Source organism: Mytilus californianus, unplaced genomic scaffold (genome assembly GCF_021869535.1).
Source record: "Mytilus californianus isolate M0D057914Y unplaced genomic scaffold, xbMytCali1.0.p SCAF_2, whole genome shotgun sequence".
Classification (NCBI taxonomy): domain Eukaryota; kingdom Metazoa; phylum Mollusca; class Bivalvia; order Mytilida; family Mytilidae; genus Mytilus; species Mytilus californianus.
The window spans coordinates 79536560-79551936 of NW_026262668.1; the positions used below are offsets into that span (position 1 = coordinate 79536560).

Below are 15377 nucleotides of genomic sequence, written 5' to 3' on the forward strand. Positions count from 1 at the left end.
TTCTTAACGGTGTCTTATAGCTTAATGAAATGACTATATACATTGTAGGTTGAACTGTTTTCGTGGACTTAACTTGTGTTTCCCCTTGATCTTTAGAAGTCACTTCAGTAAAGAAAAGGTCAAACAAACACATTCTAGTACTGAAACGGTTTTGTCATGCGAAATAAGATATATTTATAGTTAATGGGATATCTAACAACTAATTATATGGGGGAGTCATGACACTGTTTCCCTACTTCCGGATGAAATATGTGGTGCTCTTAAAGGGTAATGGCAATTCGGAATATAAATAGTTGAGGGTTGAAATTATGAATATTTTAATGATTAATGGTATGAAGGGGCGGTGAATGTCCCTCAGGGACAAAACCCATGGTGACCTACAATGGGTCACATTCAGGCATATTCTAAAGTTGCATTGAACAGGTCTTGGTGTTGGTTCATGTCTGTCATATCTGTAAATTGTTTTGTTATGAATTAGGCCGTTAGTTTTCTTAATTGAATTGTTTCGTATTTTTCATGTCGGGGCCTTTTATGGCTTACCATAAAATATCGGTTTTTCTCATGTTTGAAGGCCATACAGTTGCCTTTAATTGCTTATAATTGCTTACATCAACTTCATTTGAACTTCGGTGGATAGTTGTCTCATTTGGCAATCATACCACATCTCCTTATTTTTATATTGCCATGGTTAGCAAGAAAACATATAGGTTTAAGGTTTTAATATTCGGGTGCTCCATGATGATTAATTACTTTGTATATTTTTTATTCACCAATTTGATGTTCAACTTGAATTCTATATTCAGCGACAATGCGATTTATTTTCCGACTCTTTCTCCTTATATATTTTCTGGCTTACGGTGCCATCGCTGGATCTCTGCTCCCTAGTTACCAGATGCCACAGCTGACCAGATAGAAAGAATGAAGTTGATGAATTGCCTCTTTTTATGTTGTACGACCAAATAACTCAAAGCGAAAAAGCGATCAATAATTGACCATATTCGCGAGAACCAGCTAGAGTACAATAAATTCATAAAGGTCAAACTTTTAAAACCCATTGGTGTCTATTCTGATTCGGATTCGGATTAAAATCCAAAATTGTTTTTTGTCGTTCTCTTACGTTTTGTGACTTCCGCAGTAGGAACAAAATTACACAATGCAAAATATAAAACAGACATTTATTAAATATGTAATTGTGTCTAGCTTCTTGCACACGTCAATTGAAAACAATGTTAGATAGTTGTGTATATACTGCTACTATTTGAATGTACATTTTAAGACTTGACTATTTTATTAGTGTACATCATTCTTTTCATAATCCTATTGCAAATCCCAGTTCTGCAAACCGGATGTCTAACGCAAGTTTCACAAACCAATCGCAATATAAATTAAAGCACTCAGTTTCCTTTATAATCTGGATGCATTTATTTTATCTATCATATCTTCATATTTTGTTTCCTTCAATTATTTTTATACTCGTTTAATTATTGAAACTGTTTGTAATCATCGTTATATTCAAAGTCCACTTTCCGTGTGAAGTGAAACCCTGTGGTATCCAACTTGTAAGAAGGTTTTGTATATTTTTCTTGAAGAGTAACACACCAGCTTCATTGGGACCTCTTACACTTCAGTGTTTCTGTTGTTCCTTTGTTTCCCTCTTATAGTTGATGTTTTTCCCTAGGTTTTAGTTTGTAACCCGGATTTGTTTTCTCTCAATCGATTTATGACTTTTGAACAGCGGTATACTACTTTTGCCTTTATTTATATGCTGACAATTATTTTGGTCTCATAAAACATCTCAAATTTTTTAACGGATTTCCTGAAGTTACTTAAATCAATCCAAATATTCTACAGGAAAAACTTCTTTACTATCCGATCTACAAATGAACTTTGATTGTTAATATATAAAATGTCACTTGGTCTATAGCCTATCCATAGAGGGGCCGTGTCAAAGACGTAGATAACTACCTGTATAAATGATCCAACATTTTCGAGAAGTTCCGAGAATCTTAAGCTTGTTTCCGGAAATATCCGAATGGCCCATAGAAGCTACCAAAAACTCACCAATATATAGCAAAAGAGTTATGGCCCTGACAATTTCATATGTAAATTTCCATCTTATAATTGATGGAATCTTAAATTCTTCTGAATCAGATGTTTGTAATTATTAATACAGTCAAATCTATACCATGATAAATGATATATCATATATCATATCATTCCAAACATAATTATTATGCTTACTATATACATAGTCCTCCAATATTAATTCAGGTTCCGACATTAAATATATCAAAACATAACTTAAAAGCCAATCATCAGGCTTGGATAGTACTTTCAACAAAATTCAACATTTAAATCTATACAATACTCAAGCTAGCGATCATTTCTTGCGACCAATTCTAGTGAGCACAAAAGTTAACAACGAGAATCGACAAGTTAAACTTTCTGAAAAAGGTACGGAGGGTTTCGCAGTTTCAAAATAACGTCAGTTGTTTTGGGTTTTTTTTATTGGGGGAAAATTGTGGGTACAGACGTCCGGCTGGGGTTTAAAACTACCCTCCCCCACACCCCCGGGCCCCAATCATATACATAATGTACTGATTTATTTAAAAACGTTTTTCATATGAAAGTCATAACCTATCTATATATATACCTTGATATCGGACGTACAATTGACATCTATAAAGTTTGACCTTTATGAATTTATTGTACTCTAGCTGGTTCTCGCGAATATGGTCAATTATTGATCGCTTTTTCGCTTTGAGTTATTTGGTCGTACAACATAAAAAGAAGCAATTCATCAACTTCATTCTTTCTATCTGGTCAGCTATGGCATCTGGTAACTAGGGAGCAGAGATCCAGCGATGGCACCGTAAGCCAGAAAATATATAAGGAGAAAGAGTCGGAAAATAAATCGCATTGTCGCTGAATATAGAATTCAAGTTGAACATCAAATTGACGCATAAAAAATATAAGGCAAGAATTGTAGACACGAGAAGGCGAACAATACAATTATTTACATATATGTTCAAGGGCAATAACTTTAACATTTTTTGTGTGCTTTAGATTTATGAAGGCAAGAATTGTAGACACGAGAAGGCTAACAATGCAATATTTTTTGTGTGCTTTAGATTTATTAAGGCAAGAATTGTAGACACGAGAAGGCTAACAATGCAATTTTCCATATAATTGATATTTCCAAGGGGCATAAATAATTCTTTTAAAATGAGTTGATCTGCACCAAACTTCGATGTTGTCCGAGGAATTTCTTATATAAACCTATGATATAAGTTACATTAAATTCTGGCAAGAATTGACTTGTCAAGAATTGTACACACGAGAGCGCCAGCAGTGCGATATGCCGTAAAATCAATACTTCCAAGGAGCATAACTGTTATATAAATACATGTAGTTCATCGTCACTTATAATTTTTTTTATATGCAACAGGTTCAAAAAGTAGTGTATCTGACGAGTTCTGTGGTATTTTGGAATAAAATCTTCCAACAATTTGTGCACCTGGATAAGCTCATTCATATCTTTCATTTCTTAGAAACTTGTTCCAGTCAAAAATCCTAGATCCGCCCCTGGTGACTTCCGAGCTACAGTTCTACAAAGCCGGGGGTTTGCCAGTTAGTCAAGAATTTTCAGAAAACAGAACTATATATGATGAGAGTTTATGTTCATATTTATAGACAATATAGTATTGCTTCTATCTCAAGTTTATAATTAAAAACAGAATATGGACTTATCTTTTTGAGATATTGTCTCATGTGCATTTACCCAAATCCTTTAATTTTTTAATGTTTGTTTTTATTTTTAAGAACTGTTTGTGCAGTATTCTAATGATACAGAAGATAGCCATCTAAGATTATATAATTGGCCACAACTTCTACTATTTCTGCGGGCAGGGTGGGAATTCAGCTTTTATGTCACTTTTTGAATGAGAAGAAAATAATTGTTTGTCTGTGTAAAAATGATAAAAGATATGGCGGCATTCAAACTAGAAATTAGTAGTAGGTCATCTTCAAATTTTCCCGTCCCCCTTCACAGAATTATATGGTGGTACTAGTTAACCCATAGTCCCCTTTAAACAAATTATCTTCCGGGTACTTGAACGAATATATTTTTAGATCCTGACGCGGACGTGTTAGAGAACACCCTGTAAGTGTAAAGTGTTATATATATGTTAACCAAATTCATTTGTGGTTAATAGCTTTTTGTTTATATGAGTGAGTTTTCGTGAAGCAAATCATTTTTGAGAATAATAGTTTAGTTAAACACAAAGGACGTCAAAGATACCAAGCACAGTTTTGAAATGTAAGTATACCAAAATTTTCACAAGTGCATGACATGGTGATATTTTGCCGGCATCTTCAAAATATGATAAGGACTATAAGAGTTACGGTTCCGCAGCTGACATTTTTGTAACATCATGCATGATGCTTGATCCGGTGTGATGAATGAGGCGTTTATAGAATGTTACAGTTTGTATCAATGCTATCTTGATTGTATTTCATACATATTTTTTGGTGTTTTTAAGAAGATAATAACAGTATAAGATCGTATAATGATAAAGATATATACGCCGGGTCTATCACTATGGTAATTAAGCAAGTTGACCAGTAACATCTAACGACCACCTGACCACGTGTACTTAATATTTGAGAGTGAATATTAAGCCAGTAAGAGCAACCATTCACTACGATCACTTATATTTGAACTATGTATGCAATTACCTCTGAGAAAGTTTGGATTTGGGAAACTGTTGTGGTTATCTCTATTCTTAGACTTATAAACATAAACGAAATAAGATTTTTGAAAATAGCTTTCTGTAAGTTCTGCAAATATGGCGAAGGTAGCAATGATGTCAGAAGGATCAATATCAGCGATTGGCTAATTTGTTTTAATTTTTTATCAGAACTAAAAGAATTTGTTAGACCATACATGTTAGACTTCAAAGTACTATGATTTTATATGTCAACGTTAGCGGTTGGTTGATCGCACTGTCGAGTTTTTGTTAACGATATTAACAGATTTTTGTTAGACCGCACGGTCTCACGGTCTTACTTTATTGGTTATATAAGAAGGCTAATAAACCTAATATATTTCTTATATTAAAAGATAAAAGGTATAGGATGTCCATCGTCAGTTCGTCGTCGAATTTTTTTTTTTTAAACCTTCTCTGAAACTACTAAGACAAATGCTACCAAACTCAATCTAAATGTTCCTCGGGGTATCTAGTTGCATCTGGGGTTTTGATTCATCAACAAACATGACTTTTGTTACAAAAAAATAGAACATAGGGGTAAAATGCAGTTTTGGGCTTTTGGGCTCAAAATCTAAAGTAGTTAGAGCAAATCTGACATGGGGGTAAAACGGGTCAGCAGGTCAGGGTTTATCACCTGCGAAATTTCGGAAAAATTAGACAATCATTTTCGGAGCTGTTGGAATGTCATTTTTTTTTAAAAGTAATTTCAAAGATGTTGGCTTATAGTTGTTTGAAATGTTTTTGTGGTTGAGCTTTTGATTTTGTCATTTCATAAGGGACTTACCGTTTTTGAATTTTCCGTGGAGTTCGGTATTTTTCATATTTTACTTTTTATATCTCAAAAACTAAAGCAGTTAAAGCAAAATATGACATAAGTAGAATCGACAAGCAGGTCAATGTCTATTTCCTACCAATTTCTACCCATTTTGGAATTATTGCCCCTGAAGTGTCTTTATTATTTGGACAGATAGAGAGAAAAATTGTCCAGAACAGTAAGATCTACAAATAAGTCACCACGGACGAATTGTCAATTGAACCCCTATAGGAATTATTTCCCTTGAAAGACTACTTTTACTTATTTTTTGCAGAAACTATAATATGATAGTTAACGAGAAATTGTATGAAGCAAAAGTGTTCAGCAAAATAAGATCTACAAATAAGTCAACATGGACGAATAGTCAATTAAGGAGCTAATGCCCTTGAAGAACTAATTTTTCTCATTTTTACGGTTTTTTTCCACTGGTCGTTGTGCCAAAACAAACTATCAAATAATCATAAGACATGTCGGATGTTATCGGGCAAAGTCATCCCTGTATAGGCAGAAATTATGTCATTTCCTCCCTTCTATTCGGATGAAAACAAATCAAAGAACAAATACACATTCTTTCTATGAGCTTTTACCTTTAATTTCTGTCAAATATTTATGGCTAGATTTCCTTACAACTTGCGAAATGAACGATGCGGCTATGTTCGTTTGTTTGTTGCCCATCCGGTCATTGGTACTACCATGCAAGTATTTTATATATATATAAATATAATACTTCCATGGTAGAACTAATAGAACTTTCGTGTATCGGAGAAAGGCCGTATTGTATAGATTATCTTGATTTATCAATAAATCCATGCAGGTCAAGGTATACGGATACAATGACGTCAAAACTCACCAAAGATACAAATACAGAAGCTACTAAAAATGGCAAACAAGTTGAAACAAGGTCGACAATGTCAACAAAGATTGCAGTTATGTAAATTTATAATCTTACACTGCTTATACATAAATAGATTTTTATGTTAACATCTCAATCTCAATTTGTTCTCTCTAAAGTTATCAATAATTTAATATGTTGACATGGTTTCTACTTACATCAAATTGTTTTATGTTTCCATCGTCTGCTAGAACAAACCATTTTTCTTGGTATCCTGTAAAGAAGGATATCTTTCTCTTTAATGTCCCTTCCATTGGGTGTTTGTCTTATACAACTGTTAAACCTGAAGACAGAACACATATATCTTTGATGCAGTGATCTAACATTTTTTGTTAAAACGTGGCATCTCTCCTCACGTTATCTTTAAATTTATATGTGTATAACTTGTACAATCGACGTAAGTTCAAAAAATGTTTTAAAATTTATGAGAGAGAGAGAGAGAGCGCGCGAATAGCGCACTCAAACATGATTAACCCCGTTAAATTGTTTCTGTGCCTGTCCCAAGTCGGAGCCTGTTTTTCATTTATTTGTCTTAGCATAAAACAGGCTTTTGGTTTTCTATTTGAATTGTTTTATAATTTGCATTACTGGTGCATGAGTTTCGCCGATCGTTGAAGGCCGGACGGGTCTGCAGTTTGCATACATCCTCGTTCTTTGGTGTCTGTAGGATATGGAGTTGTCTTTAATGCAATCATACAACACGCCTTATTGCCTTATTTCAGTCCCTTTTGTAGCATTAAAATATTATTTTGCTTTTTGTTCAGTTAGTCGAGTATACAAGTTCTGAGTTTTATGGGTTTGTAGTTAACAATCCTCTATTCTGTAAGGGTTCATCTGATTGTTTTGTTTTGATTTTTTATTACTATTCAATAATAACCTTACGCTGTTCTTTCGTGTTTGAAGTATACTTTTAAATTGTATTGATTTTCTGACTTGAAACCGAAACAAAACATACTAGACTTTTTTGTTTAATTTTGTTGAAAGACCTTACCACGCTTTGCCTAAACAACCGACCGATATATATTTTCCATTCTACTTAAAACTATTGAAAAGATCTTTTCCAGTGCAACTTACATATCAGCAAATGTTTTTCCTTGTAATGAATGCACTATTTTTTACGGAGACGTAATTAATGACATAATAAATGTTTAATAAAAATAAACTATTAAAATTCAAAATTTCAACTTTACACTCGAAATTCCGAATTTATAAGTTTCTAAATTGTGACTTTGAAAAACTCAAGATTTCTACTTTTTAGCTCACCTGGCCCAAAAGGGCCAAGTGAGCTTTTCTCAACACTTGGCGTCCGTCGTCGTCGCCCGTTGTCGTCCGTTAACTTTTACAAAAATCTTCTCTGAAACAACTGGGCCAAATAAAACCAAACTTGGCCTAAATCATCCTTATGGTATCTTGTTTAAAAAATGTATCTGAAGACCCCGCCCATCAACCAAGATGGCCGCCATGGCTAAAAATAGAACATGGGGGTAAAATGCAGTTTTTGGCTTATATCTCTGAAACTAAAGCATTTAGAGCAAATCTGACAAGGAATAGAAATGTTCATCAGGTCAAGATATATCTGCCCTGAAATTTTCAGACGCATCAGATAACCCGTTGTTGGGTTGCTGCCCCTAAATTGGTAATTTTAAGGAAATGTTGCAGTTTTTGGTTATTATCTTGAATATTATAATAGATAGAGATAAAATGTAAGCAGCAAAATTGTTCAGCAAAGTAAGATCTACAAATAAGTCAGCATGACCAAAATTGTCAATTGACCCCATAAGGAGTAATTGCCCTTTAAATTCAATTTTTCATAATTTTTCGTGAATTTTTGTAATCTTTTACAAAAATCTCCATCTGAAACTACTGGGCATAAAATAAACCTTATAACTTATCCCTGTATAGGCAATAAAACTTAGCCTAAATCATACTTAGGGTATCTTGTTTAAAAAATGTATCCAATGATCCCACCCATCAACCAAGATGGCCGCCATGGCTAAAAATAGAACATGAGGAGTAAAATGCAGTTTGGCTTATATCTCTGAAACTAAAGCATTTAGAGCAAATCTGCTAGGGATAAAAATGTTCATCAGGTCAAGATCTATCTGACCTGAAATTTTCAGACGCATCAGACAACCCGTTGTTGGGTTACTGCTCCTGAATTGATAATTGTAAGGAAATTTTGCAGTCTTTGGTTATTATCTTAAATATTATAATAGATAGAGATAAACTGTAAACAGCAAAAATGGTAGGCAAAGTAAGCGCTACAAATAAGTCAGCATGATTAAAATTGTCAATTGACTCCTTAAAGAGTTATTGCCCTTTAAAGTCAATTTTTCACAATTTTTCGCAACTTTTTGTTATCTTTTACTCTCCACATAATCTACTGGACCAAATGAAATTAAACTACGCCACAACTTTCAATAGGGTATCTTGATTGAAAAATGTATCCGATAACCCTGTCATCCAACCAACATGGCCGTCATGGCTAATAATAGAACATAGGGAAAATTGTAAAAAAAAACAATTTCAAATGGTCACAACTTGAAAATTAATTTGAATAATGATAAGGGGTCTTCAGTAACTATTGTAATGCTACAATGGGATGACCTGCTTTAAATTTAACTACTGGGCCGAATTAAACCAAACTTGGCTTCAATCATTATTTTGGTATCTAATACTATTTATTGTGATTTTAACCTTATTTTACATGATTTCCAAAACCACAGTAGATACAGGTGAGCGACACAGGCTCTTGAGAGCCTCTAGTTAAATCTCAAAATGTAGACGTTCAACTCGAAATTTCGACTACCAAATCTCGAAATTATACTTTAAAAAGATAACTTAACACTCGACTTTCTTTTAATCTCAAAATGTTTACTTTAAACTCCAAATTTCGAACGTTTAAATCCCAAAATCTCGACTTTAAACTCCAAATTTCGAATTTTCAAATTCCAAAATTTCGACGAAACACTCTAAATTTCAAAAACTCGAAAGTTTGACTTTTAAAAAATCCAAATTTCTAATTTCATTTTCCTCAGTTTTGAAACGTTCGCAATTGTCACATTCACAGTTACTCATAAGAGCAAACGAAGACAAATATATACGTCAAAGTAAATTTGTATAATTAGGGATTATGTATAAAATGCTAACCCTAAATTACAATATGCTCAGTTGAATCTGCGTGATGATGGTTGCAATGAAAAGTGCTTTAGTTGTGATAGTATGATTAGTCACGTTATCCCTGGCTTAGTATATTTCTTGGATTTTGATTGGTTAACGCGGGTCGTTAAAAATACCCATAGCCCCGGGTGTTACAAATCCATATACCCGGACGTTGCTACCAATTACCCCGGGGAACTTCACGCGCGTTTTCTTTAGTTCCATGGTTGTTCCCAGTAAAAAATTGAATTGTGTAGATTATTTTACTTTTACTCGAAATTTTAACTTTTCAAATCTTGAAATTTTGACTTTAATTAACTTGAAATTTCGATTTTTGAAAGTCGCAACTTTGACTTTTTAAGTCTCGAAATTTAGATATTATTAATAAACTCAAAATTTCCACTTTTAAAATCTGCAAATTTCCGCTCTTAAAATCTTAGAATCTCTTACTATCAAAATCTTGAAATTTTGCATTTCGAAATTTGCAATTTTCTACTTTTAAAGTATTTAAACTTTGACAATAGTATTCATACACAGTAATTAAAATTACAGAAGGAGGAGACGTGGACGCAAAATACTAAAGCGTCATTTCAACATGTTGGCAATTCATATTAATAAGTTGTTTTTGTTCTTGAATTATGATATGCATTAGCATTTAACATTGAAGAGTTTTATTTCGGAGAGAACATGCATGTTGACAGACATGCAACCATCATCATCACAGATCGACCGATTTAGGATTAATTAATAAGTTACAGCTTGATGAATTCAAAAGTAATCGGCGCACAAAAATGTTAGTATTTTTTACAGTCATAGATCCTGAAGGATTGGAAACATTATATTACTTAACTTATTGTGACATGTTGCTCTCTATGAGACCCTTGGTCAACAAAAAAGGATCTGCAATGACCAAAGGCAAATGATATGGCTCTAGGCATATCTGAGCAAGCAAATTCACTGACTTGATTTCAGTTTTTCTCAATTTCTGTCATAAAATCTTTGAAAATAAATCCTTTGATCTAAATGTTTTTTGGGGTTTCAAAAACAAGAACTTTTTACTTCACCTGTATTTCCCCATATTGCATTTTTAGTTTTCACCACACTATCATAGGATCGTCAGATCTGAGGGCACTTTGCATCCCATGTTTTATGGTTGGTTAAAATGACTGATTGGTTTCCCAAAAGCAAGTCACTCACTGACTTTGCCTTGTCTATACAATGGTAAATCAAGTGTCAAATATGTCATGTATATTCAGGACGACTCATGGGCTGTTCAGTTTTTGTAGTTTTTGAAGGTTGAAATTTTGATTCTTGTTTCATTAGAAAAAACTGACAGTTGATCACTAGTATTTTGTTATAAGATTTCGTGCATTTTAGTTGTCTCCCATTTCATCTTACAATGTCTATTTCAATTATTGATAATAGGAAATTAATTGTATTGACATCAAATGAAAGTATTGTCAAGAAAACTTGACCGAGTGTACCTTTTAGCCTTGCTTAAAGGGGCACTAGCTACGAGATATATAAACTTTGAAATTTAAATCCTAATATTTTTTTTTGCTTAATCATTAATGAAAGTGAAATAGTGAAATTATAATTCGCTTTAAGCAGCCAGTATGGTTCAATTTTGTCAAAATAAGCTAAGAAACATCGATGGTGAATTATTCACTTGCAAGTGAATAATTCGACCTCATTGAATCCGTATTCATGTGAACTTCAATCTAACCCCTTAGCTAGAGATGGATTACGCATGATTTATGCGTGTTCAGTTATTAAAATATTAAAAGAAAAGAATGTCAACATTGAAAGTGAAACAAAGGTAAATCATTTGATTGACTGATTCGATCTTATACAGGTAAAACCGAAAATTAACTTATTTTTTTAACCTATAATATGAAATCAAACAGACATAGAAAATCCAATTGCACGAGGTCGCTATCTATTTATATTTATGTTTATGTTAATATCGTGTTATGTGACCGTCGGTAGTTTTCGGATGTCTTCTGCTTCAGATACAATTTAATCATATATATCTAGAATTCATAAATTTTAAAAATCACACAATGTTATATAAATCAGCTTTTCTTAAATTGAAAATTTTTATTAATGAAAAAACTAATCAATGAATTTTAATTTACAATCGTTTAAACCTTAGATGCTTGTTTTATTATTGATGAATATATTGTGTGGTTTTTTTAAAAAAAAAATATCTTTTATTTTTTATCAACAGTCATTGATTCTTTAAACATTGATTTTAAGGTATCGTATAGAAATTAGATTGAATATTACATGTATTTTCCCACACCTTTCCCCCCTTTTCAATTCTGTTTTTGAGGTGGGGTGGGGTGCGGGGGGGCTCTATATATGTACCATTAAATAACATTTCCAATGTTAAAATCTCAACCTAAAATGCTTTTATAGTTTTGTAGTTCTATGATTCTGATTTCATTTATAATAATTAGACAAACAACAGTACTCATGATTTTTTTGTGCTCTTTTCCTTTGGAAATTGCCTTGGGGTATTGTACACTTCGTTAGTGGAGTTTTTAAGAGTTCACTTTCATAATTAATCTACAATGAAAAGTCATTCATGTATATCATTTTATAGTGCATGGAAAGCCATTTACTATGAAAAATAGAAGTGAAAATACTGATTTTCCATTGGTCGAGAATGGGCGAGTATGTTCTAAATCAGAGATAGACATCTTTTGTCAGGATCAGGACAGTGTGAAATCTACTCGCATGCTTGATATATATTTTTTCACGTGAAACAATTAGGAAATATCGATTTTTGTGGAACATGTAATCCGACTTTTAATATTCAAAGGTTAGTACAGTTTACAGGCATGATAGGAATGAATACGGTAAAATCGTTTGTTTATGTGCTAACTTGTGCGCTCGTAGAACCAACTTGCTGTTTGACAAATAGAGCGATGCTCAGTATGTTTTATTTTCAAAATTATAGTATTTATATTAAATATGAAAACAGTTATGTATCTTTTACTCATATTTGAAAAAATCGCAAATAAACAATATTCATAGCTCTTACATGTATATAAGTAGTACATTTAATTTTTTGTGTTTATTCAGGTAAGAACTTGCAATATATTTACGCGTTTTATAAAAGGATTCGTGTCACTGCCCCACAATCGCTCCTTTCCGAGAGCATGCAGGAGTCGTTGATAGACGCCCTTTTTTGCAAAACACCATCATCGCAAATATTGAAAGTTTGTGTTTGATTGTTTTGAATAGGATCCAATTTGATAAAAAAAAATGAAGCTCAACATATAATAGTCTTAAGCTCGGGATCACATAATATTTTTTGGTATATATGCAGATGCGTATACGTCAACGAATATGATACGGTTGATACGTTTTTAAATGACCGACCTCTATTACAATGTTTGAGACTCTTAGCGAGACCAACAACTTCTGTTTCTATCTTATCTTGCCTTTTGTGCATTAAAGTTAACATTTTACAAATTTTTTGGGATGCCCCTTTACAACCCTTGCATACCCACTGAATGCTGTCGTCGGATTTTTGTAAAAAATCATAATCTGCTACTGGAACTCTTTCACACTTAATGTGAAACCATTTGTCACATATTGAACACGACAGAGCTCTGTCATTTGAAACAACATCCTTGCTACAGTTGTTACAAAAGTCTTTTGTTACTTTGGGCGCCATGTTTGATGGCAATGATGCTGAACTACCACGTGGTGATTAGTAATAAAGCCACAACTTAATCAAAAGTCTATATCGTCACTTAAAAATTGTTTTAAAACGTGTTTGTGTATGTAAGGTCACTCATAGCTGTGTATGCTTTTAGATAATGCGGATAACATGTGGACCCTTTGGCTAATATGGCCGCATTTTCACCTCAAAATTTATTCTGAGTACAGACAAACCTGTGTATCTGGGAAAATTTTAAGGCATAGCATGCCCTAGATAAATAAAATTCAAATTCATTTTATTTTTTAGAAAATTAAAAACTTAACAGGATTTTGCAGTGCACTTTTTGTCATTCCTCCAGGAGGTGCCAAAATTATAAAGTAAGTTAGGAAAGTGTTTTGAGAACTTCCCCTCAGGTAATAATTGAAGTGAACTGTATTGATTGACATGGACAATAGATGGACAATAGATACCTGACAATAATTAGGTCTTTCCACTTTTCGGTGGAAAGACCTATTGTATTTGTTCTGATTATTAGGTCTTTCCACTTTTCGGTGGAAAGACCTATTGTATTTGTTCTGATTATAAGGTCTTTCCACTTTTCTGTGGAAAGACCTATTGGTTTTCTTCTGATTATTTAGGTCTTTCCACTTTTCTGTGGAAAGACCTATTGGTTTTCTTCTGATTATTTTTTTTTTTTTTTTCTTCCGCCAAATTTTGTTCTTGCGATAAATTTTTGTTTCGCAAGATGTCGCTTAGATGTTTCGTATATGATATCGAACAGTTTAGGAGCCTTTGAAATTGACCCTGCTTAACCGAATACTTTTCTTTGTAGGAGTTATCTCCCCGAACACTGTTTTCCTTGTGCATGCATCTCCTCCGTAACCGTAAAAGAAGGCGACAAATTTATTTTACCAAATTGCTCGTTATATCCTCAGGATGTTTTGTCCAATTTTGACCGAAGCGATACGTAAACTCCATATGAGAGTTATTTCCCCTTCTGTATTTGACATAAGGGATATATAAATGTATAGCATGAATGGTAAGTAATAGAGACCTAAGGTATATTGATTTGAGTTCCTTGGTTCATTCAAATGAAATTGAGGCCAAGGTGAAAGGTCAAGGTCATATTCTAAATTTTGACTTTTCCTTGTTATTTGATCTCCTCTGTCACTTTTAAAGATACAAATTAAAGAACAAGTGCAAAATGTTTGCCTAATTGTGATTAAGATATGATACATTTGGTCTGAAACAATCCAATGACATCTTATAGGAGTTATTGTCCCTGAAATGATTCAATTTAAGGTTAATTGATTATTACTCCAACTTGTTACATGATAAAGCCATAGGGTCTTTTGCAAACTGTTGGTTGACATATGACCTTGAAAAAAGTAAACCGGAAGTGACCTTGAGTGAACCGGAAGTAGCATTTTTGCACTAATTTAATGGAAAAGTACCTAGAAACCATATATTTTTTGAATGATCAAAGGTTAATCTATCATTTTAGACCGGAAGTGACATTTTATAAACCGGAAGTAGCATATTATCTTCATTATTATAGGCATAAGTATATACAAACTATATATTTTTGGAATCAGTGTGAATAAAGCTATCATATGAGACCGGAAGTGACATTTTCTAAACCGGAAGTTGGCAATTATCTCCCTTATTTCAGGCAAAAGTATATAGAAACCATTTATTTATTGAATCAGTATGAAGAAATCTATACTTTGACACTATTAATAACTTTGAGTAAACCAGAAGTAGCTTCCTATCAATTATTTTGAAAATTGATGTGGAAAGACCTTCAATTGTTCTTTGAACAATTGGTTTTTAATTATTTTTTTTTTTCTTCCACCAAATTTTGTTCTTGCGATAAATTTTTGTTTCGCAATATGTCGCTTAGATATTTCTCATATTGAATCTTATAGTTTATGCGCTTTTAAAGTTCACCCTGCTAAGACGAACAATTTTCTTTGTAAGAGTTATCTCCCTATTCACTGTTTATCATGTGAGTGCATCTCCTTCGTAACAAATAAAGATATCGAAAAAATTCTTTTTCTTAATTGT

The 15377-nt window shown here is 32.9% G+C and overlaps 1 protein-coding gene across 3 annotated transcripts in view; it reads right to left on the reverse strand.

Annotated features, from left to right (window-relative positions):
• The window catches only part of LOC127728290 (heat shock 70 kDa protein 12A-like), a 177821-nt gene that overhangs the window by 140862 nt on the left and 21582 nt on the right, over window positions 1-15377 (reverse strand). For all 3 annotated transcript variants that reach the window (XM_052235622.1, XM_052235619.1, XM_052235618.1), the window contains one exon: window positions 6634-6758. In XM_052235622.1, the coding sequence (XP_052091582.1) occupies window positions 6634-6729 (96 nt within the window). In that variant the 5' untranslated portion in view covers window positions 6730-6758. Of the gene's footprint in view, window positions 1-6633; window positions 6759-15377 lie in introns of those variants that run through there.